The 24658-nt window shown below is 46.4% G+C and overlaps 7 protein-coding genes across 7 annotated transcripts; 3 read left to right on the forward strand and 4 right to left on the reverse strand.

The window, feature by feature from the left end:
* Positions 1-279: 279 nt before the first annotated feature.
* PtA15_2A6 (uncharacterized protein) lies at positions 280-841 on the reverse strand (the record flags this gene model as incomplete). The annotated part of the gene is made up of 3 exons (XM_053166747.1): positions 280-359; positions 504-590; positions 709-841. 3 exons carry the CDS (start codon positions 839-841, stop codon positions 280-282), a joined length of 300 nt encoding a protein of 99 aa, XP_053017250.1.
* Positions 842-1351: 510 nt separating this feature from the next.
* On the forward strand, positions 1352-2440 carry PtA15_2A7 (uncharacterized protein; the record flags this gene model as incomplete). The annotated part of the gene is made up of 2 exons (XM_053166857.1): positions 1352-1694; positions 1773-2440. 2 exons carry the CDS (start codon positions 1352-1354, stop codon positions 2438-2440), a joined length of 1011 nt encoding a protein of 336 aa, XP_053017251.1.
* A 1526-nt stretch (positions 2441-3966) lies between these two features.
* Positions 3967-4587, forward strand: PtA15_2A8 (uncharacterized protein; the record flags this gene model as incomplete). Its single annotated transcript, XM_053166968.1, has 4 exons — positions 3967-4159; positions 4291-4332; positions 4417-4479; positions 4559-4587. 4 exons carry the CDS (start codon positions 3967-3969, stop codon positions 4585-4587), a joined length of 327 nt encoding a protein of 108 aa, XP_053017252.1.
* A 4664-nt stretch (positions 4588-9251) lies between these two features.
* Positions 9252-13069, reverse strand: PtA15_2A9 (uncharacterized protein; the record flags this gene model as incomplete). Its single annotated transcript, XM_053167034.1, has 14 exons — positions 9252-9372; positions 9465-9570; positions 9650-9857; positions 9932-9954; positions 10028-10086; positions 10182-10354; positions 10424-10445; positions 10545-10620; positions 10709-10813; positions 10915-11162; positions 11258-11451; positions 11530-12217; positions 12280-12443; positions 12509-13069. 14 exons carry the CDS (start codon positions 13067-13069, stop codon positions 9252-9254), a joined length of 2748 nt encoding a protein of 915 aa, XP_053017253.1.
* Positions 13070-13309: 240 nt separating this feature from the next.
* Positions 13310-18366, reverse strand: PtA15_2A10 (uncharacterized protein; the record flags this gene model as incomplete). Its single annotated transcript, XM_053166097.1, has 9 exons — positions 13310-13329; positions 13412-13688; positions 13777-14804; positions 14884-15079; positions 17034-17497; positions 17588-17654; positions 17731-17791; positions 17865-17990; positions 18071-18366. 9 exons carry the CDS (start codon positions 18364-18366, stop codon positions 13310-13312), a joined length of 2535 nt encoding a protein of 844 aa, XP_053017254.1.
* A 188-nt stretch (positions 18367-18554) lies between these two features.
* PtA15_2A11 (uncharacterized protein) lies at positions 18555-19545 on the forward strand (the record flags this gene model as incomplete). The annotated part of the gene is made up of 4 exons (XM_053166108.1): positions 18555-18628; positions 18710-19046; positions 19131-19237; positions 19449-19545. 4 exons carry the CDS (start codon positions 18555-18557, stop codon positions 19543-19545), a joined length of 615 nt encoding a protein of 204 aa, XP_053017255.1.
* A 1141-nt stretch (positions 19546-20686) lies between these two features.
* PtA15_2A12 (uncharacterized protein) lies at positions 20687-23000 on the reverse strand (the record flags this gene model as incomplete). Its single annotated transcript, XM_053166119.1, has 6 exons — positions 20687-21100; positions 21178-22194; positions 22285-22388; positions 22474-22650; positions 22720-22827; positions 22919-23000. The coding sequence occupies 6 exons, from the start codon at positions 22998-23000 to the stop codon at positions 20687-20689; spliced, it is 1902 nt and encodes a 633-aa protein (XP_053017256.1).
* Between the last annotated feature and the right edge of the window lie 1658 nt (positions 23001-24658).

The following is a 24658-nucleotide window of genomic DNA, read 5'->3' on the forward strand; positions in this document are numbered from 1 at the left end:
GTAGGGTTTATAGGTTTGCTACGTCATTTTGGGTACACAGCAGCAAGTGTTGACCATGATAGAATTGTTAATGTGCGTATAGACTGTACGGTACATGTCAATATAAGCTGGTCGGTCTGATCATATATAGACTTCGATAGATACATATGTCGTAAAGAATTATAAAGATTATTAAGAAGGAAGTGATTATTTTTGGTACATTTTCATATAGAACACTATCCTGACAAATCACCTGGGCAAGCCATGAAAACTCTGGTCTCTTGAGTGTTCGCCGAGTCACTATTGTTTATAGTGCTTTGGTTGATCTTCTCCTCGGAGTCGAGCCTCGCCAGCAGCAACTTCGTGCTCTTTTCCGAAAGCTGTATTTTTTGCGTCGCGCCCCAACGTCAAAATCCGAATCCAAATCAAAATCAAAACAAGCTGTCAGCCTGACCGCCGCGCGAGTTTGTTCGGATGTGAAGAGGAGAAGGCAGCAAGTCTTGCGCTTTGGACATTCACTCAACTCTTTCCGGCAATCTTCTTGGCGTATCCTTCCACCTTGGCTTTGAAGGGCACTCGAGTTTGCGTCTCATCGACCTTGGTTATGCTTCCTAGAGGATGAACTACGTCAGAGGGTCAAAAATGAGCAAACGTTTTTCGGAGTCATCAACCTCTACTTCTGGATCTAGGGGTCATAAGCGATCATCACGACCGATCTCAACGACATACCGATTACATTCTCGTCAGGACGGCTTGCCTCATTCTGGATGTTAGCACCCTGAGTGTTTCCAGCCAGACCGGGATGATGGTCAGCTGCAGGTTGGGTGTGGTTGAAGTGAGCACCGTGGTCATGAGCTTCCATGATAGGGTGATGTGGAGCGTGTGACTTGGTATGGTCGGTTGAGTTTGTTGGATGCGGCTGCTTCTCTGGAAAAGCTGATCATGAGCTTACACTCACGGAGTGACGTCATATGTTGATCACGCAGCGCTGCCCTGGTTTATCAGCACACTCAGGGGGCCAGCCGCTTCCCGATCGCACTCCCCGAGGCCATTGGGCACTTCCCAGTGCTTACTGACAAATATTTAAATAAATATGTATATGCTTCTCGCGCCTCCTCGGAGAGACTTACAATTCAAGCTCGAGACTTGAGGGCCTTCATTCGAGACTCGACGGAGCTCCTCGCAGTCTGAGATGTGTGAATGTGATCAAGATCAAGGGTCTGCTGACTCACGGCCACTCTCGGGGTGCGTCCGGTAGGCTGGCCATCGGGGGAAATCTCGGGTACATAGACCGTGGACTGCGAATCTGGAGGCGAGAAAAAAAAAAAGAAGAAAAAGGAAGAACCCGGCGGGAACCAACAACAGCAGCAGCATGGCCACATCGATCACAAGAACCATCTCAACAGCAACCAGACTGATAACAGCAGCAGCAGCCTCAGTACCAAAACAGCCGCGACTTGCAAACCAGCCCATCAGATTCTCCTCCAACTCACCCTCGACCCCATCATCCGTCGACCAAGTATCAAATAATCAAGCCAACCATGTCGTCGGTCGGTCGGGGAAAGTCTATTCGCTACGAACGGTAAAAATCGTCGGAGCGATCGGAAGAATGCTCGGATATACCCTCCAGAAGAGTACCGCGGTCACACTCACCAGCGATTATTATGATCGATGTGCGGCTAGGTTCGAGATTGAGAAAGAGTTCTGGGTAAAGGGTTAGTTCGCGTTCGAGAACATCTATTGATCCCATCCTACTGAAAATCAGTCACTGATATTATGGCATTCAACCCAAGAATGCGGATTGCCTGACTCATTTCAGACCTGGTTCCAAGTCACCCAGTTGCACATGTGGTTGATCACCGTCCGATTCAGATCGATGAAAGCCCCACTGGGGAAATACTACCTCCAAGAATTCATCAACCATAGCTTCTTAGACACAGAGGATCGGATTCGAGGCCCGCAGAATAAGATCACCAAGGGCACGTTGATCAAGAACTATATGAAGATCCTCCTGCACCAACATCGTGGTTTCCAAACCGTCCTGGACTGGGCTATCTCTCATCAACCAGAACTCAACCAGAGCGACCAGTTCCTTGCCGGCGTGATCTGGAGGAACTTATTCGGTGCCGCCTGGGGAAGAGGCATGGGCGGTGTCAAGGGGATCTTCGATTCGAACGAGGAACCATCAGTCAACTCAACTACACCTCACCAACTCTCGCCCTCGACTCCTTCAGCATCCCCACCATCATCTCCATCATCAACAACAGCTGCAATTGACGATGGGGAACCCGAACAATCACACTCCTTGGAGAATGATCTCAAGTTCCCGCAAACCTTGGAGCGATTGGTGATTTTTATCCGTAAGGAACTCGTCAGACTCGATCAAGTGTCTGATAAGACGATCATCACCGGCCAGACTTCTGTCGATCAGCCTGGATTAACCCAGTTTAACAAAATTTGAGATTGAAGTTAATCCGGAAAAAAAAAAACACCCTCGAGCTCAGCCCTTCTCTACTTCTCACCACCATCTCACGGCGTGCCATGTTTAAATTCTTCAAAACTTTATCATAGACTAGGGTTTATGGGCGGCGTATGACAGTACCCTGCCCAACCATTCATTAAGCTCCAACGTCTCCCCACAAGTCAAGTATAATTTAGACATTCACATATTTTCACGGGGTCATTTATTTCAGACCCCTCCAGGCAGCGGCGGAAAACCCAATAAGGCTATCGCCGTAGCTCCAGCTCCTGATCAAAGGAAGAAGAAAAGTGTCATCATTCTCTTCTGCTTTTCAAAGATTCTTAAAAAAACGGACAGTCTGCTGAGCTCTGAGATTGTCTGTCTGTAGTGAAGCCTGAGGCCAAAGGCAAATGCTTCTCCAAGTTGGGTTGGCAATTGATTCGGTCTATTTGCCTTCCCCTGTGGACAACTGATGCACTTGTTTCCGGAGTTTCACGACAGAAGTCCGCCTGGCTTGGTCATGCCACTCACGTCACGCGGAATCACACTGATAGTATTGACCGGTGCGAGTATATCTGCCCTTTAGGCCTTGTGGAAGTCTATAGGCAATGTCGTGCTATGAGTGTAGGCAGAACAGTTGCCGCCATTCGATGAAGGTCGCCTCCCAATGCTTGGCCACTTGGGTAGTGGGAACTGCCAGCCTGCCAAGCATTCCAGTAGATACCAGTCACCGGTGCAGTCCCGCAAGTATTTATCTGGGGATAAGTTTGAGTATCGCCTTTCACCACGAAGCAAACGGTGTAAGACTGGACTTATAAGCTCCGATCCTCACCGACCGACATGAAAGTTCTTATTTGAACACTTGGCGGGAACGTGTTGTAGAGTGCCAAAGGCCTGGATCCGCTAACCGAGCCTCAACTCCCTCTGTACAGCCATGCTTTCTTGTTTCTGCTGTAATCGGAGGGGTTGCTTACCCGCCGCCGCTGGGCGCAGTGGTTTGAGCTGGTTTCCCACGTCTCCGCCCGGCTAGGGAGGGAATTGAGTTTTAGCAATCCCCAGATGATTTCGAAGGTCTATGATACTTGTCTGATGCCTACGTATCTCCTTCCTCAGTCAAAATACAAAATAATTCGTCAACAAGACAAATCAACATTGAATCTAAATTGACGAGCTGCCCCTGCTCTTGTTTCACGAATCTCTCAAATCATAATTGACGATCAAACGTCGCTTGGCCTTGAATGCGTGAGTCGTGACAAGTACGTGTCATGGCGAACTTTCAAGTACATAACTCGGAAACGGGGCTAGTTATATGGACCGGCTCGAAAGTGTCCGGAGTCCCTCCTGCGCCCTAATTCCGTATCATCGATGGCTTCAGATAACTTCGGGGCATCTTTTAACCCCCACTGTTTGAATTTGACTCTATAAATAAACGTAGAAAGAAAATAAATAAATGAGCCTCAAAATCCAGCCACCTCAACGAGCTTATAACATATAAATTAAACATACCCCAAGTAATTAGGCTGAGCATGAGACACAGCACTATCTCTATCGGATTCTTTCTACTATCGATCTTATCAACCGTTGCGGCAATGTTTTCTCCCATCAGGCTTAACCCATATCGTCGGGCTAGTTCTTATTCGTTTTTCAAGGGGCAGACCGCAGAAGAGGGAACCAGCCACATCAATCCAATCATTAAAGAAAAACCAAAAGTGAAAAATAGTAAGTCGAACAACTCATGCTGCATGTAGCTCTTGTGACAAATCTTTTGTGTATCTCTCTTCTTTTTACTGCTGTGAAGGCATTCTGCGGCCATTTTACCAAAACTTTCCGCTGACAACTTTTTCTTCCAGGCGTCCCGAAGCACCCCAAAAACAAGACCAAGAGTCGCCCGCGTAGGTACCCAACCACCAGATCAGTTTCTGCTCTTAAATCTTCAAAATTTAATGCAATGACTGTTGGTTTGTTGGTTTGGATAGATGTCGAAATAGTCCAATTAGTGGAGTGCAGACATAGCAAGTCTTCAAAGAAGAAGGGGAAAGGTGTGACCAGTTCTCAATCCAATTTCATACCTATTCTTTTAATAGTGCGTGCTGAAATAACAAAAAATAATTGTCACAGGGGAAGCACCAATTAAATACATTAAATAGTCATCAATCATTCAAGGCTTCTTTCTCCAAAAACACTCACAATTTTCCTCATAATCTGTATCAAACATGATCAATGGATTGCTCTGACTGGTCTTGAAAATCAACTTCTTTGGGTTCAAAACAAGTAGAAATATGTATGCTGCATAAAATAATTATAGTCTCTGAAATCTTGGTTCAGCATAAATCATTCAACAAACCATCATTTCATCATTCAAAAAGTTTAATTCTCCACTTCTAATTGTGGTTGTCAAAGATGAGTCAATATATTAGAGGAATTCTTGTCAGGATCTGCAGATCACCCTGCAGAACCATATCTGAAGCAGTGAACCCTCTGAAACTACATTTCCCCACAAAAATTGATATTTTTCCTCTCTAAATAAATTTCTGCAGGTAATGCATGTTCAATGGGAAAGCCCCCCCACTATGCATACATTTTTCCAATTGTATAGGTTTAGGGTTATGTTTACACATTTCACAAAGACACTAACTCAGCTGGGTGTAACCTCACACATGGGCGCAGGATATTAATTGCTCTGGTCTTTCACCCTACAAGGGTTATTTTGAAATTACATTTGTTCTTACTTTTTCAGTGCTAGTTATTTTAAACCACCCTTTGCACACATAATCCACTGGATTAAACCTTTAAATCATCAAAAAATCACTTATTAGCATATTTAAAGCTTTGTCCTTATAAGTAGTTGCCATAAGAACTCTGCCTCTGTCAAGCAGCCAATCAGCTTAAGCGCTTAAACTACCACCTACTTTTATGCCAATTGAGTTCCCTGTAATCAATAATTACATACTTAACCTTTCCTCTGTTACAGAGTGTCCTCAATTGGCTAGGTTGGGAAGCAGCACTCCCTGCTGTTCCAGGCTGGACTAGGTGTTAGACCTTAACTAGCGCTGAAAAAGTAAGAACAAATGTAATTTAAAAATAACCCTTGTAGGATGAAAGCCCAGAGCAAGTAATATCCTGCGCTCCACAAAACCGCTGAGCGCCCACATGTGAAGTTGTGCCCAGCTGAGTTAGTGTCTTTGTGACATGTTGTCCACCAGAACCTACTCCACTTGGCCCCCAAACCGCAAGAGTAACACAGATGATCAAATTATATTGGTCTTTTTTTTATTCCTCTTGATCCCTTTTTCCGCCTTCCATGTCTCCTCAATACTCTTCTAAAATCTCTCTCCTTACCTCCACCAGGTACCTGTCTGTTTTTTCCCCAAAGATTTTGAACCCACCAAGAAAAGAAAGAAGAAAAGCAAGGTATGGTCATATTTCATCTAAAAGCAAACTGATGGTAAATTGAAAGCAATTTGCAATTATGTATGATCTAAAAAAAATCTTTCTATCTTTTTCCTTCCAAAAACCGTGATAATCCATGTGCATGATCACAGATGATCAAACTTGTACATAGTGACACAAGGCAGTTCTATGAAATCATCTTTCAGGACCAACCCATGAGCCAACCCAACCTGGCCTGCCCCACTTTTGATGGGTTGGTTCTTGATATTTTGAAACTCCAACCCAACCCACCCCTGCCCATTTACGAATGGGGCGGTGTGGAACTCCTACTGTGCCAGGGGGTAGGCAGATTGTTGAGGAGATGGGTGCTGTTGAGGCTGCCCTTGTGGTGGTATGGAAAAATGACAGGAGGATCAAAACATGATAGCGTTGGGCGTGGATTTCTGAGAGAAAATGGGGATGGAATACCCTTGGCAGTGGTTGGTTTTTTGAGGATCAGATGATGATGAGAAGGGGATAAGGATCAGGATTTTGCTGGGGATACTGCCAGCGGATCAGAAAAGAGTGATGGAATTTCTTGTGGATCAGAGCAAGTCCCATGCTGTCCCATCCTCCAAGTTTGAACTGAAACTTACATGTCATCACATCCCTAACTATTATCTTTACCTCTAGCCACTAAATTTTTCAATCAGGTGGATGTAAAGTGATGGAAAATTGTGCAATTTGTATTTGCATACACAAGATGCATGGTCCCAAATGAACAGCTGATGGCACGGCAAACCTTAGCCTGCACAAGTTGACCATCACTTGGTAATAGAGATGGCATCAGGTACCCGTTTGCGGGTACCCGCTACCCATTTGCGGGTACCTGATTTCAGGAGCAGGTACCCGGAAACAGGTGCCGGGTGTGGGTGCGGGTGTCCAATATCAATGAAATTTCAGGCAGGTACCCGCACCCGCCACAGGTACCTGCGCAGAAAGTGCTGTCCTACAGGGTAGGGATGGCGCTGGGTACCATTTTGCAGGTACCTGTTGCCTGTAGGCGGGTACCTGTCTGGCGTGGCAGGTACCCACCAGCGGGTGCCGGGTGCGGGTGCGGATTTCCTAATTTTGTGAAAATTTGGGCAGGTACCCGGGTGTGAAGTGCCATCTCTACTTGGTAAACATGGTGGGTAAAAAGGCATCTTATAGTGGTCACATTTCTCCAGGGAGGAGAGACAGGTTACACAGGTTTTCCCAGCTTTGACACTGTTTGATACTCAAAAAATAAATACTTGATTTTACATCACTTCCCTCCCAATTTATGACAGGAAGAGGCAAGGCAGAAGTATTTGTTTTGTCTACCAGTTAGCTGAGACTTTGTGGTCCCTATATTCTGCAGCCATCTTTCATTATGTGATTTTATGTGGGTTTTGATTGAAACAAAATCAGCCCTGAAAAGCCTTCCTTGTTGCTTGGTCAAGGATATCTTTGAGAATCAGGATAGTTACATTCTTTGCAAAAAATGTTGTGAATCAAAGTTTGCATTCAGAATTTTGCTCAATATGAACCAAACAAAAAACTCCAACAGATTACATGATATTTTCATGTGTTGGCATTGAGTCACAGATCATCCCCCAACCACTTCACCTACAGCTACCCTTGTGCTGTGAAGAAAGTTGAACAAAGAGTTACAGCTGACATCTCACTCACATCAGACCATTTGACTGATAAAATTACGGCCTGGCACTCTCCAGAGTGCCACTCATTCCTCCCTGGTGGTTATTAACACTTCCAGCTACAAAATTGGAGAACCAAATTCTAACAAAGAAGATGACCATAAAGTGGGTTACTACCGCAGTTGAGATAGCTGCAGGGACACCAAATTGTTTGTAAAAAAAAACTGGGAAAGAAAGATGCTATTTTCATCCCCCATACTCCCAAATATTCTTTTGTGTCAAGAGATTATTCATTTCTTCTTTATATCAACACTGAAACAAATGCAATTATGGTGTTCAAAGTTGGTTTGTATGCATGCATAAATCATAAAATCATAAGAATATGTTGGTGAGGAAATTTTGTATTTCATAATCAGACAGTCATATCCCCTGCAAAACAGATTTTATGATTTTATGATTTATGCATGCATAAAATTATGCAAACCAACTTTGAACACCATAAATACATGGAGTGTGTTTTTTTTTTTTTTTTTTTAAAGTGCAGATTTGATTTGACATTGCGCACTATGCATATGCACCTAACAGACAAAAGCTTCTACCACGCGTACAACGTAATAGCAACCCAATTGTAAATGGAAGGGAGGAGGAATAACAGAGATTCTGGACAACATACATGACGGTAACAAGAGATAAGAAAGAAAGAGAAAAAGGAGAAGAAGGAAAAGAGTGGGAAAATGAGGAGAAAGAAAAAGAAAAGGGGAGAGAGTTCCGGCGGTGATCCTGTTTGAAGTCGGATGAGGGCTATTGATGGGTTCCTTCGGCATCTCCGTCCCGCCGGAACTGCGGGAGCCTAGCCGAATCTCGGATGAAGCCCTCCGTGGCCCGGAAAGCCCTGAAGTTGTTGAGGAGCGTCCTGGTTGTTATCTCGGTGATTCTCTCCTCGAGGAGGAGCCGCCTTGCTGTTGTCCTAGCCTCGCGGAACCTGGAGCAAGAAACCAAATAATGATCATGGAGTGTATATGGTAAATGTTTTTCATTGAAGACACATACCCACATGTCCAATTTTTTGTTTTTAGGTGTTATCATGGCTAAAAATAAAAAATTGGACATGTAGGTATGCCTCTTCAATGAAAAATGTTTACCATATACATTCACTCCATGTATTTAGGCCCCGTTTGGAGCCGATATAATCCAGGCGATATATGATTTTTTTTGCATGACATCCTATGTGACATCTGATCAGGTCCGCCAAAACTTGATCAGATGTCACAAGTTTCCAGATTATATCGCGCAATTATATCGGCTCCAAACGAGGCCTTATATAGTTTTCCAATACTGCCACCCTGCAAATTCCCCTTCCATTATGTAAAACAGTGCAACTTCAGGGTCCTTCTTTAGTTCACTAGGAATGATAAGATAACCAGGAATGCAGTAACCAACTGCACAACTGCTAGCTGCTTGAGATACTTGAACGACAGAAATACATACAAAGAACAAGTTTACAAAGATTTGCGACGATATGAGAGAAGGATGTGGTAGAGAGAGTCGAATGACGATCTAAGGATACTATGGACAAATATTAAGCAAACGGGGGAAGTCTAGGGGTGATGCATATAATAGAGCAAGGTGTTTGGGGATATTCACAGAGAAAAGGGGAAAACGAACTGCAGCACTGAATACCGACCATGAGAAAAGAAAGATAGGATGAGTCGCACTGAGGAATGAGCAGACAGAGAAAATACTGATTACTAGGCGAGACAAGATCAATCAAGGAGCGCATCTATATTGATAGTCTGATTGAGGTGAAGCGAAGAAACTAAGCCATGGCCCCATTGGCGGAGCAAGAAATCGGTCATCCAGCCAAACAGCTCCTTATAAGCATCTCTACAAACCGAATAATCATGTTCGCGCCCGTTCGTCGATGTCAACATATTATGGTGTTCGTTTGAAAGCAAAGCAGGAGGGGAGATAGTTACCTGGTCGAGATACTGTGGTCCGAGTCTGTAAACATCCTGAATTGGAAACCATGGATGTGGGCACCGGTCAATCGATCCAAAAGACTGGCCGAATTGAGGAAATGGACTGACACAGACAAAAAAAAACCAAGTAAGCAAACCAGAGAACAACAAAGGAATAAGATATATCTGTAGTGGCGACAGACCATTATCATCGGCGGAACCATGGGCCAGAGAAAAGCTCAAGTTCCCGAACCCTTCCATCCGACTGACGGCCGAGTTCTGATACCCGAGCGGATTCAACGCGGGGGTCGACATGTACCGTTCGGTGTAGATGCTGTCGTAGAATCGCCAGTCGGTCACGGGAGCAACGGCCAAGGCCATCGAGAAATCCTTGGAATGCGATTCGACGGTCTTCATGGAATCCAACCAGTCAGTCGAGTCAGCTATCTCTCCCTTTTTTTTGATCGCTCTTTTTGAGGGCTTACCTTGCACGTCAAATAACCGCCAACTGTCGAGGAAAACCCCACAATCTTGATCAGCTCTCCCAATCCAAAACAGACCAACCATCGCGAGCCACTTACAACTCCACCCCCAAATGCCGATACGCTCGGGATCAACGTACTCTAAACCTGCATAATATCTATAACCACAAAAAAGATCCGTCTCATGATTAGATGAAAATGACATTATGCGATCATCAGAGTGATACAAAGTGCAAACGGGAGAGAACTCAACTGCGCAGCGGTCGAAACGTCGAGTGCCTCGATCTTGCCAAGTTGGTTGCGGACACCGACTCGGAACTCTCTACCTTTAAGACCAGTCCCTCGTCCGTCGACATAGACCACTAAATACTCCATGCTCGAGGCTAAGAAATGGCTCCAATCTATCACAAATCTTTTCGATGCCGTCTGCGTTTTATTTTTCACAAACGTTATCAATCGAACCATCCACAACTCATAAGGACTAATCTGCCTTACCTGAGAATTCGGTCCACCATACCTAAAGATGAAAAAATAATATTAGACAAGCAGCAGAGCAGATGGTAAGTAAGACGGAACCTCAAGGAACGTCTGACGGGAGTCAACGAAACAAACTAACACTTTAAACAGGACAGGGTATTTAGTTTTTCCGGACAAGTCCATCTGATAGGGACGAATCTCCTGGATGTTCATATCTTTGTGTACGTGGCACCCAGCCCGTTATCGATTAGCTGATCGCGCAAGTTGGTACAATAGGCATATATAGAGAGCAGGGTGACTGACCTTGTTGGATCGAATTCTTGATCGATGTGAAGTGGACCGTCGGAAGAGCGTACTTACTCAGCGTCTTGTTCAGCGCAGAGTTGTCTTCGATTAAGGTCTCAAAACCTTTGGAGGAAACGCAAGAATAAGAAGAAGAAATCATAAACTCGGAACTGTCAGCAAAAAGGGTCAGGAAGGCTTGATAATGAAGAAGGAATGAGCTCAACTAGGGTCTGCCACTTTGACGAGCTTTTGCCAGGGAGTACTTGGCCCATTGTAGCTCAAGAGATAGAAGCCACCCATCTGAGAAAAACTGACGTCATAGTAACCGACCCCAGTAGTGATGGGTGTGACTGGGGTGACTCCTTGTAGATCGATGTTTGATTGGGATTCCAATTTTTTAAGTTCGGCTTTTGTAGGCAACTTGACTGAATACAAGTGTCTTTCCATGCTCGGATTCGCAGCCACGAAGTATCTGAAAGGGTGGTGAAATTCACGGAAAGAGGAGAGGGCGTCAATCGTCTCACGTAGTCTTCTGCTGCAAGTAAGATAATAGAAGCTAAGACCAACACTAGGTTTTTCTCGAAATCGACTGCAGAGATCTTCCCGTCGACCTCCCAATTCCCGTCGGACAAGAAGATGGGCGAACGGGAATCAGGAGGTGAGAAGTAAGCAATGTGTCGGTAGCCAGCATGGTTGATTCGGATATCTAGATATCCGGGTGCGAAGTCCTTGCCAGTTATGATTGGTTTGATGAATTGTCCCTGTCATCATAAAAAAAAAAAAAAAACATGTTTAGAGTGGAAGTTCTAGATATTGTGACAGAGATTGGTTGCACTCACCGGTTCAGCCCATCCACCATCGAATTTCACAAAATCGATGTCCATGACCACTTTCCCGTAAGTAGAGGGAGACACGGCTCGGGAGGCAGCCAGCTGAGAGAGATCGAAGTAGCCAGTCTTCTCACGGGTGGCGATGCGATTAGTTTGACGGATGATGAGTTCGTGGGCGGAGACCCAGGCGAGTTCGCCGACGATTCGGTCGGCATCCTCGAATTCGGAGTCGAGCTTGAGTTGGCTGACGGCATCTTTGACGGGGTTGTTCCCGTCTGCTCGTTGGTGGGCCTCGATGTCGAAGAGATGGACGCTGACGATCGGGTTGCTGAAGCCCGGTTTGGGGTACTTCATCTTGGTCTTGTCAGGATAGGGCATAGTTTTTCCGACTTGTTCGGTCGGGTTGTACGTTCTGAGTTCGTAGATCGGTACGTCGGACTCATCCAGGCTCAGCCAGACCAGTTTGTTTGAGTCTGGAGACCACCACAGTGCTTCTGAGGCCTCGAAGACTTCCTCCTCGTAGACCCAATCACATATCCCGTTGAAGATGGTGGGCGTACCGGTGATCGTTATCCTGAGCGGGGAGTGGACGTGGTCGGGGGAGGTGAGCAGATAGATATCGTTGTCGAGAACATATGCGATCGAATGGCCGGTTGGGGACCAGAGTGCAATCGAAATGCGAGGTTGATGGGGTGGACTGAGGACAAAGGAATCAGCTGGGATGGGTGGAATGGCTGTTTGCGGGGATATGCAGCTTACATGTCTGGACGAAGAGAGGTGACGGTGCGATGCAAGGTGTCATAGATCCAATAGTGGCGTAATTTGGAATGTCTCCACTGTTGTTGGGAGTTGGTGGAGACGAGGATGTATCTGAGATCAGAGGATACGGTGAACGCTTCTGGGTAGATAGGACGACCTTGAGGCTGGATAATAAAAAAAAAAAAAAGGAAATGAGTGGTCTGTAGATCTTGGTTGATGTGAGACCTACATCTACTAGTTCGGATGCCCTGATGAGTGGTTTGGATGAGTTATTCTTGAGGTCCTTGAGGATGATTCCGGCGGGGGTGATTTCCGAGTAGACGCCGTCGCCGGCCTCGTCGAGCCAGCTGATGGCATGGCGGTTGACGTGGAAGGAGCCAGAGAGGGCGTCGTTGAGGGAGATGCGAGAGCGGCCGTCCGGGGACTGGTTGAAGAGCTTTGGGTTGAAGGGCTTGCTGGTCGTTTGGAGGTTGCTGTTGCTGCTGGGCGGGTGGCTGAACCAGAGCAGCAGGCCGATCGCGAGTCCGGCGAGGGTGCAGATGGATGCGATCGATCTAGTCGATGGGTTCCGCTTCCCGAGTATCTTGGATAGCCTGGCGTGGATGGTGCTGTTCTGCTGATTGCGCTGGAGGGGGTGTGATGCTGGGCTGGGCAGGAGTGGGCTGGGCTTGTTGCTGAACAGGAGTGTCTGGTTGATGATGAAGTCTTCGTCGTCCTCGCCGGCCTCCAGTTCGGAGTCATCCAGCGAGTCTCTGCCTGGCTGGAGGGAGTCGTAGCTGCTGCTGGCCATGCTGGGTGGTGGGTGGTGGGTGGGTGGTGGTGGGTTGGGTGGGGAGTGTATGCGTTGGAGGAAATATGTAGTGCCTCCGAGCTTATGTAATCAAGCACCAGGGGCTTGGCTGAGACATTTTCACATCTTCAAGCTACATACACACTACACTTCCTCATTCAGAACAACATTGCACTCATTCCAAAGTAACAACAAAACATTTCCCCAAAGGGAATCCAACAAATATTGATGTATACATTTCTATCTCATCGTCACAAGTTCTGAGGAGGGAAGGGGGAAAAGGGCCAAGGGGCATGAGTATGATCATATGAGGCTCTGGGGCAAAGAAAGACTAAGACTGACCTTCGCCACTGGTCGGATGGATGGCAATCGTATCGTCAAAGTCTTTCTTGCGTGCCCCCATCTTGACGGCCACCGCGAAGCCCTGGATGATCTCATCCGTCCCGAGCCCAATCATGTGGATCCCCACGATCTTCTCCTCTGCACCCAAACAGACCAGCTTCATCCCCGTCGGCTCCTTCTCTTCCTCGGGCATCATCGAGTAATACATTGCCTTGAACTTCGACTCGTACACCTTGATCGCCTCCTTCCCGTGCTTCTCACGCGCCTCTTCCTCGGTCTGCACAAGTCATCCATTCAGCTAGCTGATCTCTCTCTCTCTCTCTCTCTCTCTCTCGAAGAGCCCAGCCGGGGAAGAGCACACTCACCAAGCCAACCGTCGCACATGGCGGATGAGAAAAGACAACCGTCGCGATGTTCTCATAGCTGATCTTATCGTCCTTCACCCCGCCGTATAGCCGATTACTGAGCCTTCTTCCCGCCGCAAGCGCCACCGGTGTCAGCAGGGCTTTCCCCTGCACGTCCCCGATCGCAAAGATGTTATCCACATTCGTCTTCTGGTACTCGTCCACCATCACGTTGCCCTTCGAGTCCAGCTCCACCCCCGCCTTCTCACAGCCCACTAGGTCCGAGAGTGGCTTCCGGCCGATCGCAAACAGCACGCAGTCCACCTCGAGCTTCTCCCCCGCAGAGGTTTCGAGCGTCTTGGGAAACGGCTTGGCCAGCCCGTATGGCCCCTTCTCGCTCGTCGAGATCTTGACCACGTGAGACTGTTTGTGGATCTGGATGCCGGCGTGCTCCATGTGCTCGGTGAGGGTGTCCCTGATGATCGAGTCAAACGTCCGGAGGGGCTGATTCTGCCGGACGATCAGGTGAGTCTCCGCGCCCATCGCATGGAAGATCCCTGCAAGCTCGACGGCAATATAGCCCGCGCCGACCACCGCGACCCGTTTGGGCAGAGCTTCGAGGGCAAAGAACCCGTCCGAGTCGATCGCCAGTTCGGAACCCTCGATCTCCGGTAACACCGGCCGGCCCCCAACCGCAATCACAATCTTGTCGGCCGTCAATCGTCGGCTACCCTCCTTCGAAGACACCGGGAGATCGGACTGTGCTTGGGCATGGAAGTGCGTCGATTGGACCCCTTGAGAGATCTCGAGCGTGTTTCGATCGATAAACCTGCCGTGTCCACTCAGATAGTCCACCTTATCGTTCTTCACATTACGCTCGTAGATCCCATTCAACCGACTGATGTACGCATCCCGCTTCTCTTTCAGCTTCAACCAATCCACCTCGGGCAGTTTCCTGCTCTCCTCCGGTGTCTGACAGTAATGCACGGCCGCTCGCATCTTCTCCCGAACATCAGCCGCATGCCACATCACCTTCTTGGGCACGCAACCTGATCAATCATCAGTTGCGATCAAGTGATCATCAGCGCCAAGAACCTCTCGATCATCCTTCCTATCCGTCCCACTCACCAACATTCACACAAGTACCACCCAGCACCGGAGTCCTCTCGATGATCCCCACTTTCGCCCCGTATTGGGCCGCCCGTCTTGCACAGCCTAGGCCACCAGAGCCACCGCCGATGACCAATAAGTCGTAATCGTAGTTGTGCTTGGGAAGTGGTGCCATGACTGTTTGGTTTGAAAACGATCTTAAACTACCGATCACCTTAAGCAGTGAAGATCAAAAATTGTCAGAGTCCTTTGAGATCATCATACATGGGAACCTGGAGGAAAGAACACATGAACACTTACGGTCTTGAAATGATGACGACTTGACGCCAGTTTTGTGGAAGACTTTGTCGAAGTTGATAAATATGTATCGAGTTTGGTTTGGAGGCTGTGCCGAGCCGAGCTGAAACCCGTGAGCGCAGGGTCCGCGCCGCCGGGCCTTGATTATGTAAGCTAAATCTGTGTATGTATGCGCCGGCATCACTGCCCAGAAGTCCGAAAAAAGGCAAACAGCAGGCCAGCTTGGAATCGGAGGCAAGACACCTTGGAGGCCACAGACTTCAATCCCCAACCTCACATAATCAAAGTGACTTGAATCTGATGAGGCTTTAATCCTGTTTGGGACTTAGGACTGTGTTACACAATGCTGATGATGGGTTGATTTCTGATAGAAACAAATACTATTTCGTACTTGAGAAATTGGAAAGAAAAATTGAGAACATGACCAAGCAATCAAAGGAAAGAAATGCATGCAGACCCATGCAAAGAATCAACCCCTCCCCTGCACAACGAAAAACGTTCACATACATACACATACAACCATAAAATTACATAGCTTTGAGCAATCAAAGAAATACATGAACATGGGAAATCACATCCTAAAGACCCCAAACCCACTCATGGTTTGATTGCTCTGGCGACCATCGGCATGGTTTGCCCGTTCGGAGTTAGCCAATGATATCCCAAGGCCTAGCACTGATCGGGTATCTGTCGGACTAATTATGCCATCATCCCATCTTTGGATTTATCGAAAAAGATAGCATTAATAATGTGCTTGGGAATTTGTTTCTTTCGTTAGTCTTTCATTGCGTGAAATTTACTGACAATCTAGCCGACGTATAGAGTGAAGTGGATTCGTTCTCGATCTGAGCTTTCAGTTTTTCGGTCTTGCTTTGGTCTCTGAAGATACGCAATTAAAGATGATTTCTGGCAGTCAATCAAAAGACTCCTGGATCAAGTCCTGTTTGGTCTTTTTGGAAACTCAACTGAGAAATGGTAGACATGACGTGACTGAGCTGTTCGCCTCCCATCACCGAAACCTTTGCGTTGGGCCACATCCATAAAAACCTCGATCCATATCTGTTCAATTTTGGCAATCCGAATCAATTTCTCAGTATTCATTTTTTGTTTTTGGAAAGGTATCTGCGACTGAGATCTTTTCCACTTACGCTCTCCCTGCCATCCCGTAGTTCCCAGCTCCGAAAGATCCACCCACAATAACCGTAAATTTGGGAACTGATGTGCACGCGACGGCCCTTACCATCTTTGCACCGTCCTTCGCGATGCCACCTCGCTCAGCTTGTTCACCCACCATGTACTTCAATTATTGATTTGTTTGGGAAGAAATTCTCAGAATATATCAAAAATGTTGACAAGCCTTTCGCCGAGCGAAATTGAAAAAGACGCTTACACCTGTTACATTGACCAGGAAGATTAGAGGTATCTGTCTTTGTTCACATAGCTGAATAAAGTGCGTGGCCTTCAGTGCTGACGGCGAGAACAGGACTCCATTGTTGGCGATCTGCAAACCTCAACCAGTTATTATTGCATGTTGGTTTTTTGGGGAGAAAAATTGGCCGAGCTTACAATGCCACAGGGTTGACCATGAATATGAGCTGGGTGCACTTCGATTAGCCGTCGGTGCTGGGACAGTAACCGGTTCGAATCGAGTAGAATCACCTACCGAAGCCAGTCACGATTGTTTTCCCGTATTCCCGCTTAAACTCATGAAACTTGAGGTAATGGATTCAGGGGAGCAGCCTTGTTAAAAAAAAAAACCCCCGAATAACTCATAAATGAGATGATTCCAAATCGTAACTCACTTGTGATCCATCAACAATTCTAGCAATCACTTCTCTAATCTCAAACGCTTCCCTCAAATTGGGGCTCACGATACCGTTTAATTCTGAAGGATCGTATAGGGGCTCTTCCCAACCACTCGCTTGAGTCGTCGTTGAAAAAGAACTTCGGCCGAGTTGATGGTTCAGATGAAGAATTTCTCTTCGAGCGAGTACAAGGGCATGTTCATCGGATTCAGCCAGATAATCACTAACCCCACTGACTTGGCAGTGCATTTCTCCCCCACCTAGTTGTTCGTCATTGATATCTTCGCCTATCGCCGCTTTCACTAAACTGGGTCCCGCCAGGAAGATTCTACCTTGATTTTTAACGATTATGTTGACGTCTGACATTGCAGGCATATAAGCCCCGCCGGCAACTGAGATACCATGAACAACTGAGATCTGCGGGATTCCCCGAGCTGACAGTCGAGCCTGGTTGTAGAATATCCTTCCAAAGTGATCCCGGTCCGGGAAGACTTGAGATTGGTAAGGTAGATTTGCCCCGCCAGATTCAACTATCAAGTCACACAGAAGAGACCCGTTCAGCAAGACCACATTTTAAGGGGAGACGAGAGAAAAAAAAAAAAGGAATAAGATTAGCTGACCTAGGTAGATGCAGGGTAGCCGGTTCTCTTGAGCGATTTCCTGAGCTCTTAAGTGTTTTTTGACTGTCTGAGAATCAGAAGAGAAAAGCAAGATTATCAATCAGCATTGATCATTTTTATACTTGAAAGAAACCAGAGCCTACTATTGGGTAATATGAACCTCCTTTGACGGTTGGGTCATTGGCAATGACCATACAGGGAATTCTATTTAAGCGGAAAATGTGAGTTTCATGATTGAAAAAAGAAAAGAATGGGCGAATACACAATAATGACGAACCCATGGACTTGGCCAACTCCAGTGATGATCCCACCTGCTGGCAAGTCTTCATTGGGGTAGAGTTGATAACCGGCGGTTTGAGAGAGCTCTAGAAATGGGGAAAATGGGTCGAGTAATCTCTCGATCCTGCGCGAAAATGGAGACAGATGAGTAATTAGAACCATAATTTTTAAATTATCCATAACATAGAAGCAAACGGAACATACCTGGTTCTGACTAGGAGTTTTCCCCGATCGAGGTGTTTCTTGCGAGCGGTTGGACTACCACCTGGAAGAATGTGTTGATCTACGAGGGACTGATGAGACTGGATCAATTTGGACATGGACTCGAGATTGGTTTGGTATTGCTCCGAATTGGTGGTGATGTTGGTGGTGAGTTGAGCGGATAGATGGTCGAGAGCATAGTTGAAGGAACGTCTGAAGACCGTTGCTGATGTGCGTGGCGTTGATCGGAGGGGATGGGTGGAGTGCAGGGTGGCTGCCCTCAAGCTTGGGCGGAACATGATGAGGCAGGCTGAGTGCTGGCTTGTTGGCCATCGCCAGACTCACATAAACAGGGCGGGCTTGTCATGTGGCCTATGACGTCATGGTGCATACACACAGCTCAAGCGACGAGGCCAGCTGACCAGCCTCGGTCCGACTGACCACTGCCCCCACATCACACGCAGATACATCGATCGACAAAGGAAAGATGGCCATCGACTGGTCAAAAGAGGAAATCATCCAACTCAGAGCAGTCCTCCTCACTCAGATCGACATCCTAGCGTAGGTGCAAAACACGAAGGATAACAACAAGCACATAGAGAAACTGACACAAAGTTCCGCAAATATCTAAATTTCGATTAGGGACTGGGATTGGAATCACGCCAAACAAGATTTGAAAATAATCGCGGACATCCTGGAACTCAAAGTCGAGCCTTACGAGGAACCAAGTCCATTGATTCTAAGCTCTGGACTAATGACCTTTGAGCCCAGCAGGTCCGCTCAAGCCCAATCAAGACTCCCAAGATTTGACCAAGCAGACCAGACACGACGCCGGAGACGACCAAAAGTGGATTATGATCCGTCGATACTCGCAGCTGCTCAGTTCCTCTTCGGACATATCCCGGCGTTCAACTCCCATCTCGATAAGAATATCTTCAGCCTCGAAACCGACCAGCCAGTTCTTTTTAAACTGATTACCGTGAGGATTCCCCCCCCCCCCCCCCCCCCTTCTCGAAATCTGGCCAAATCATCTTCCTGACTTTGCTTTGCTTTATGTCCACAGGAGTTTTCCAAGGTTTATCGGGTTCGTTTGATGATCTATGAGCTTTGTTCAACCGATTGGGCGTTTAACAAATTACTTGCCTGGGATGAATCTCTCAAAACAGTGGAGTCAATTTTATCTCTCTTATCACCAAAGAAAGAAAAAAAAGAAAAAAAAGAAACGGCAATTTTTGATGGAATTTCCTTTGTCCTTCTCACCAAGAAAACCCTCTCTTTGTCAGTTCCATTTCCCTTTTGGCTTCCACCTGGAAGAAAAAAAAGAACTAAAGCAAACTGTTAAACCTTCCTGATTTTCGAATACGCGTTTGTGATTGTATAGTTTTGATGACGAACCGGACCGATGGTCCAAAACCAAAGAGCTATTTGATCGTGAACTTGCACGAGGGACAAACGATGAACCGGTGGATACCTGGTGATCAGGATCAGAGCAACCAAACCAGTCAACTCGTACTTCTTCCGAGATTCACATTTATAATCTTGGTATACTTCTCCTTGTTTTACGCAGCGCGTAGCTAGCTTGTTTATTCTTATTTACAAATTCATTTGATCTAGTGATTGTTGGAATGCTTCAGTCAAATTCCCGAAATGCAAACTATCAAACATCCAGTTGACTCGCCCAAAGATTACCCTAGATAAATTCGTGGGGAAAATAGAAATACAAATTAGTAATTTTGTTTTTTGTATGCAGTCGAGGGGAGTTGCCTCGCGCCTCTTCAAAAGAGACGGCATGCGGCTTAGTTTTTGAACGTGAATCATGATTAACTACAAAGTATTAATCTGGGACAAAAAGAAAACACAATCGGTGTAAAAAGCAAAAAAGTATGTATGTACATGAGTACATATAGCCTGAGCAACAACATCAACGGTGGCCGGGTGGGAGTAGAGCATAGTGACTGCTATAAATAATGTACCATTAAGAATGAAAGAACCCCGGAAGTCTGTACAACCCCTCCTTGATCAAAACAACTTAGTGGCAAGGAGGGAAGGATCAATTGGTGAGTCAACTGAGGATTAGTTTGCCGAGCAGCTGGCCAGGAAGACAACAACAAGAATGTAATATTTACATCGGAGAAAGATAAATTGAGGATCTGGCCAGGTTAGCATGACATACGTCTCGAGAGAGGCTCGGCCTGTCATCGGAATTATGAACCAATTTTCTTATGTATACTATTATGCATGTACATGAAAAAAAAGAAAAAATAGACCAATGCGGGTCCGAGGGCAGTAACACCATCGATATGTGGTGACATGTGTTTGTTCAGCTCTGGTTGCTCTCAGTCACGTGGGTTTAATTTTTCTTGATTGCTAAAGCACTGGGGTTTTCTAGAGTTGTAAAGTATATGTTTATCTGATAATATAGCGTAGGATTTATTATTATTTTTCGAGATGCGAGGGCATTGAATCGTGAGAGGATGATGCGACTCGTGAGTGATGGTGATTTCGCTTTTTTTTGTATTTCACTGCTTTTTTGGGATGAACGGTTATTTGCTCTATTTCAAACAGTTGAGAATGATATATGCGGAGATGCTCTGAAGAAGAATGGCGGAAAGTGTTCGGTTAAGCCTCTTCACCCCACCCTTCAAACTCGTCATCGTCTCTCATCATATTGTCACGTTTCAACATTGCGAATTCAGCGTCATGGACGAGTTCCTCTTCTTCTTCTACTTGATCATCATCGTCGTCATCATCATCATCATCCTGGGGAGCAGCGGCTGGTTTGCTTGAATTGAGCAGCGATCCGTGGGCGGGAGCGGCAATGGATTGGGAGCGCTTGCCTGCCGGCTTCAACTTCGCCTTTGAAGTCGGCTGCGATGGCGATGATGATGATCCCGCTTTTCCGAACAAGCTGTTGGCTATGTCATAGTTGATCTTCGAACTCAATTTCTTCTTCGAGTTGATCATGTTTTTGACTGATTCTTCAACTGTCGAACCGGCCGGATTCTCCGAGTCTCTCGGCTTCGATTTCGTTTTCTGAGTGATAGTCGCCAAATGAGTTGTTTTTATTATGAACCGTCGCAAAGAGAGAGAGAGAGAGGAAATCGACTTACGTTATACTTCTTGGCTACTTTTATTTCACCATTGGCTTCTCGTTCCTTCTTCTGAGCAACTTTTTCCAAGTATTCTCGATTGAGTTCCATCCAGACCCTAGTTTTCATCTCGACCTCCTTTTCGCTCAGGATGAATTGATCCAATTCTTCGTCATCCAAGTCATCTAGTCTGGCGTCCTCTAGCCTTTGAGCTGCTTCCTTTTGGAGTCGTTCTTTCTCGTCAAGTTCAGTTTGTAAGGCGGAGACGGTACCAGAGATCAAATGTGATTCGACTTCCTGCGCGATTACCTGCTCGAGCTGATTTTCGTACCAGTCAGATCCACCATTCGAATTCTGGTCGGTATCTTTGAAATCGTGTATTTCGATCTCTGTTTCAGAATCAGCAATCGATCCACCCCAAGTCTCCTTTGCTGGAGTTTCGTCATCAGGAGCTTTTCTCTTGAGAGTATTGAGTTGAGTGACGACCGATGAAGTTCCTTGTTTTGAAGATATATCTTTTGGGGCCGGACTTTGAGGAGGAGGCTCGATAGACTGAGTGATCACTGAAGCTTGATCATCATCATCCACCATATCCTTCTTTCGTTCCTTGCGTCTGTTCTTCTTGAGTGCCGGTGGATTTTCAGCTTCTTCCAACCAGACGTTGCGGAATTCTTCGATCGTCATTTTTCCAGATGCTGTGACCCGGAACTCTTCCAGTCTTTTCTTGATCGTCACATCGGCCATCTTGACCACTTGAACGATCTCGAGTACGCTTCTTCGGAAACCATTCATCCGTGCGGCTATCAATAAGCTCGCGCCCGCGATACCTGCGGGTCGTCGACCGGCTGTCATCCAATCCGTGTCGAATCGTTTCACCAACCTTGCAGCGTCGGCCGCTACCCTGTTTGTGTCTTCACCGAATTCTAGGAGAGATGCAAAGCGAGAGATGTACAAGGAGGGATCTACGAGTGGAATGTTTTGTAAACAGAGCTGTTTCACGAGTTTCAAGTAGGTACCTCCAACGACAAAGACATTGACCTGGATAGCACGCAGAAATTGGTTGATTGGGTAAGTTGTTTGGTTTTCAAGAAGAAGAAAAGAGAGAGCTGGAAGGATCAGGAGATGAACCTGTAATATATCACTGATGTCGATCAACATGGTCGGTAATTTGGCTAATCGACAGGCTACGTAGATGCAACTGGCCAAAACATAGGGACTTCGTCGCCCGGTGACTGAATGAATTGTTGGATCTTAACATTGGCATACTCTGGTTTTCGGGGATCTTCTATTGAAAACATGAAGGGTGTTGTTACTGACCAAATCCATTGGAAACGGCGAGAGTGTAAAAGCGATGCGCTGATTCGGCGATTGAGTCACCCAACCTCAAACCGTGAGCCATGTATGTGAGTTTCCTCATCCCTTGAGCGAGAGTCTCGGCGCGAGATTCCGCCGATGGCTGGGGCCTACCACGAGGGCCGCCGATCCTTGCTCTCACTTGGGTAAAGCAGGAAAAGCGAAATTAATCAGTTGGGTTTGTAAGCGGGGGAATGGCGGAATACGCACAGTCGGTAGCACCCAATGAGCTGCCCTGTAGCACTGCCGCTCCATTTGACGATTCTCCAAAGGTGACCTCGGAGACGATCGTATTTTCATCGACCACATATCCGCAGGCTGGAAGATGTTTATTTAGTGAAAGAAGGGTCAGCTTGAATGCTTGACGGCGGCTTGAGCAAGTATCTGGACGAGAGAGACAAGGCTTAACTGGTGCAGACGGCGTTGCCCGCTGCTGAGTCGTACTCGATCACGGCTGCATCCCCACACACTGGACAGGCGGGGCGAGCCATCGAAAGCTTGTTTGGGGTTTAAAGTCGACAATGTGGAGGCAAGTTGTGATTACTCGCGGCGAGAACTTTTAGTCGGATCGGGAGATGGTGCAGTGAGGTGGGCTCGTAGGAGCGCACGCGAGTTCGATGCTCCTCGTCGGCCAAGGTGCACCCAGGTGCCCTCGCGGGGCGTCGTGCGGTCGAAACATGCGCCGCCCGACCCACGCGGCGTGTACAGGGCCCCCCCTGCCCCTTCGGTTCCACCCGGGCCCTGGAACTTGTTGCAGCAAACAACACTCAACAGCAACAACCTAAGGAAGGAGGATGGAGCCGGTTTCAGCAAGATTACCTTTTTGCCTGTATAACAGACTAGAGGGTTAAAGTTGTTTACGTAGATCCAACAGCACTACTAGGACAACCCACTGAGGGAAAAAGCCTGTTGAAGCAGCTAACTTCTAGGTTTGGGTCTCAGATTGACTACACTTGAAAGACCCTACGCCTTTGCTGTCTCTTGTCTTGTTTAAACTACTGGAGCTTGATTAGCCAAAACTGTTGAGCAGCCATGTTTGAATCACAGGCACCAAAGGCTAAAACTGTACTCTACCTATCTCAAATCCACTAGTCCCACAGATATGCTCAGGTGAAAAGGTGCTGTATGGTGAATTCAGCTTGAAGGCTGTCCATGGATAGAGAAAGAAATCAGGGACCTGCTTTAGCTTGAAGTCTCAGATTAGCTACTGACTGTTTTTTAATTAATATGAATATTTCCTGCTTTCCCCATCAGAGAATCTTTTATTCCGTATGATGTTTTGTTAATGGAGGACTTCCTGTCAATCTGGAAAGTCAGATCTGAGCGGCCAGATTTTGGACTTTGCAGGGAAATCTAGGTCCCCAAAGATCCCCAAAGTGATCCAGAGTTCCGGATTTCAAATTTCCCTGCAAAATCTGAATTTCCAGATCTGTTCAAAAGTGACAGGAAGTCCTCCAATTGCAAGCTAAACATTAAATTAATTAGGGCTGGCATGTTAATTAGTGAACTCAATCCAAACAACCCCAATTATGATGCAAAATAAGCTATAGCTTTGAAGCACTTGATAGTCTATACAGATGAAATAAGTTCATCCACTTATTTATCTTGAATGCTCTTGAAGGCCAGGCTTGAAATGCTGTTTGAAGTTTCTAGCTGGCAGGAGTCATGGGTTGATAAGCATTATGATGTCTGGAACATCATACCAGATTTGAAGTCAAACTGGTTTATCAAAATGAGTTGCTACATAAAAATCATCAAACCCAATGCAAATCATTTTTACCTCACTTCTAAACTTGCCTAAAATTTAACTGAAAGCTAAATGTAGTGTAAATATACTTTTTGAAGTTAAAATCTTCAGATTTATAACTTTTCCCATGGGAGAAAACTCCATTATTGGCATGCCACATGCGGATTTCCTGGGATTTTGCTAAGCTATGTACACATCCTAATTTTACCTTGTGTGACTTCCCATTGTCATTTAGAGAGCTCTATAAAATGCCCCTCTAAATCCTAAACTCAAACACCTGCTTTGGTGTTCAGACCAGTACACACAGCAGAATGCAATGTTTAGGGCAGGAGTAGCGGACCCACCCCTCAAGACGTTTTAGCACCAGGAGCTCAAGCTCTGCCTTCACCTCTGCCAAGATAT

This window comes from Puccinia triticina, chromosome 2A, assembly GCF_026914185.1.
Source record: "Puccinia triticina chromosome 2A, complete sequence".
Taxonomy (NCBI): Eukaryota; Fungi; Basidiomycota; class Pucciniomycetes; order Pucciniales; family Pucciniaceae; genus Puccinia; species Puccinia triticina.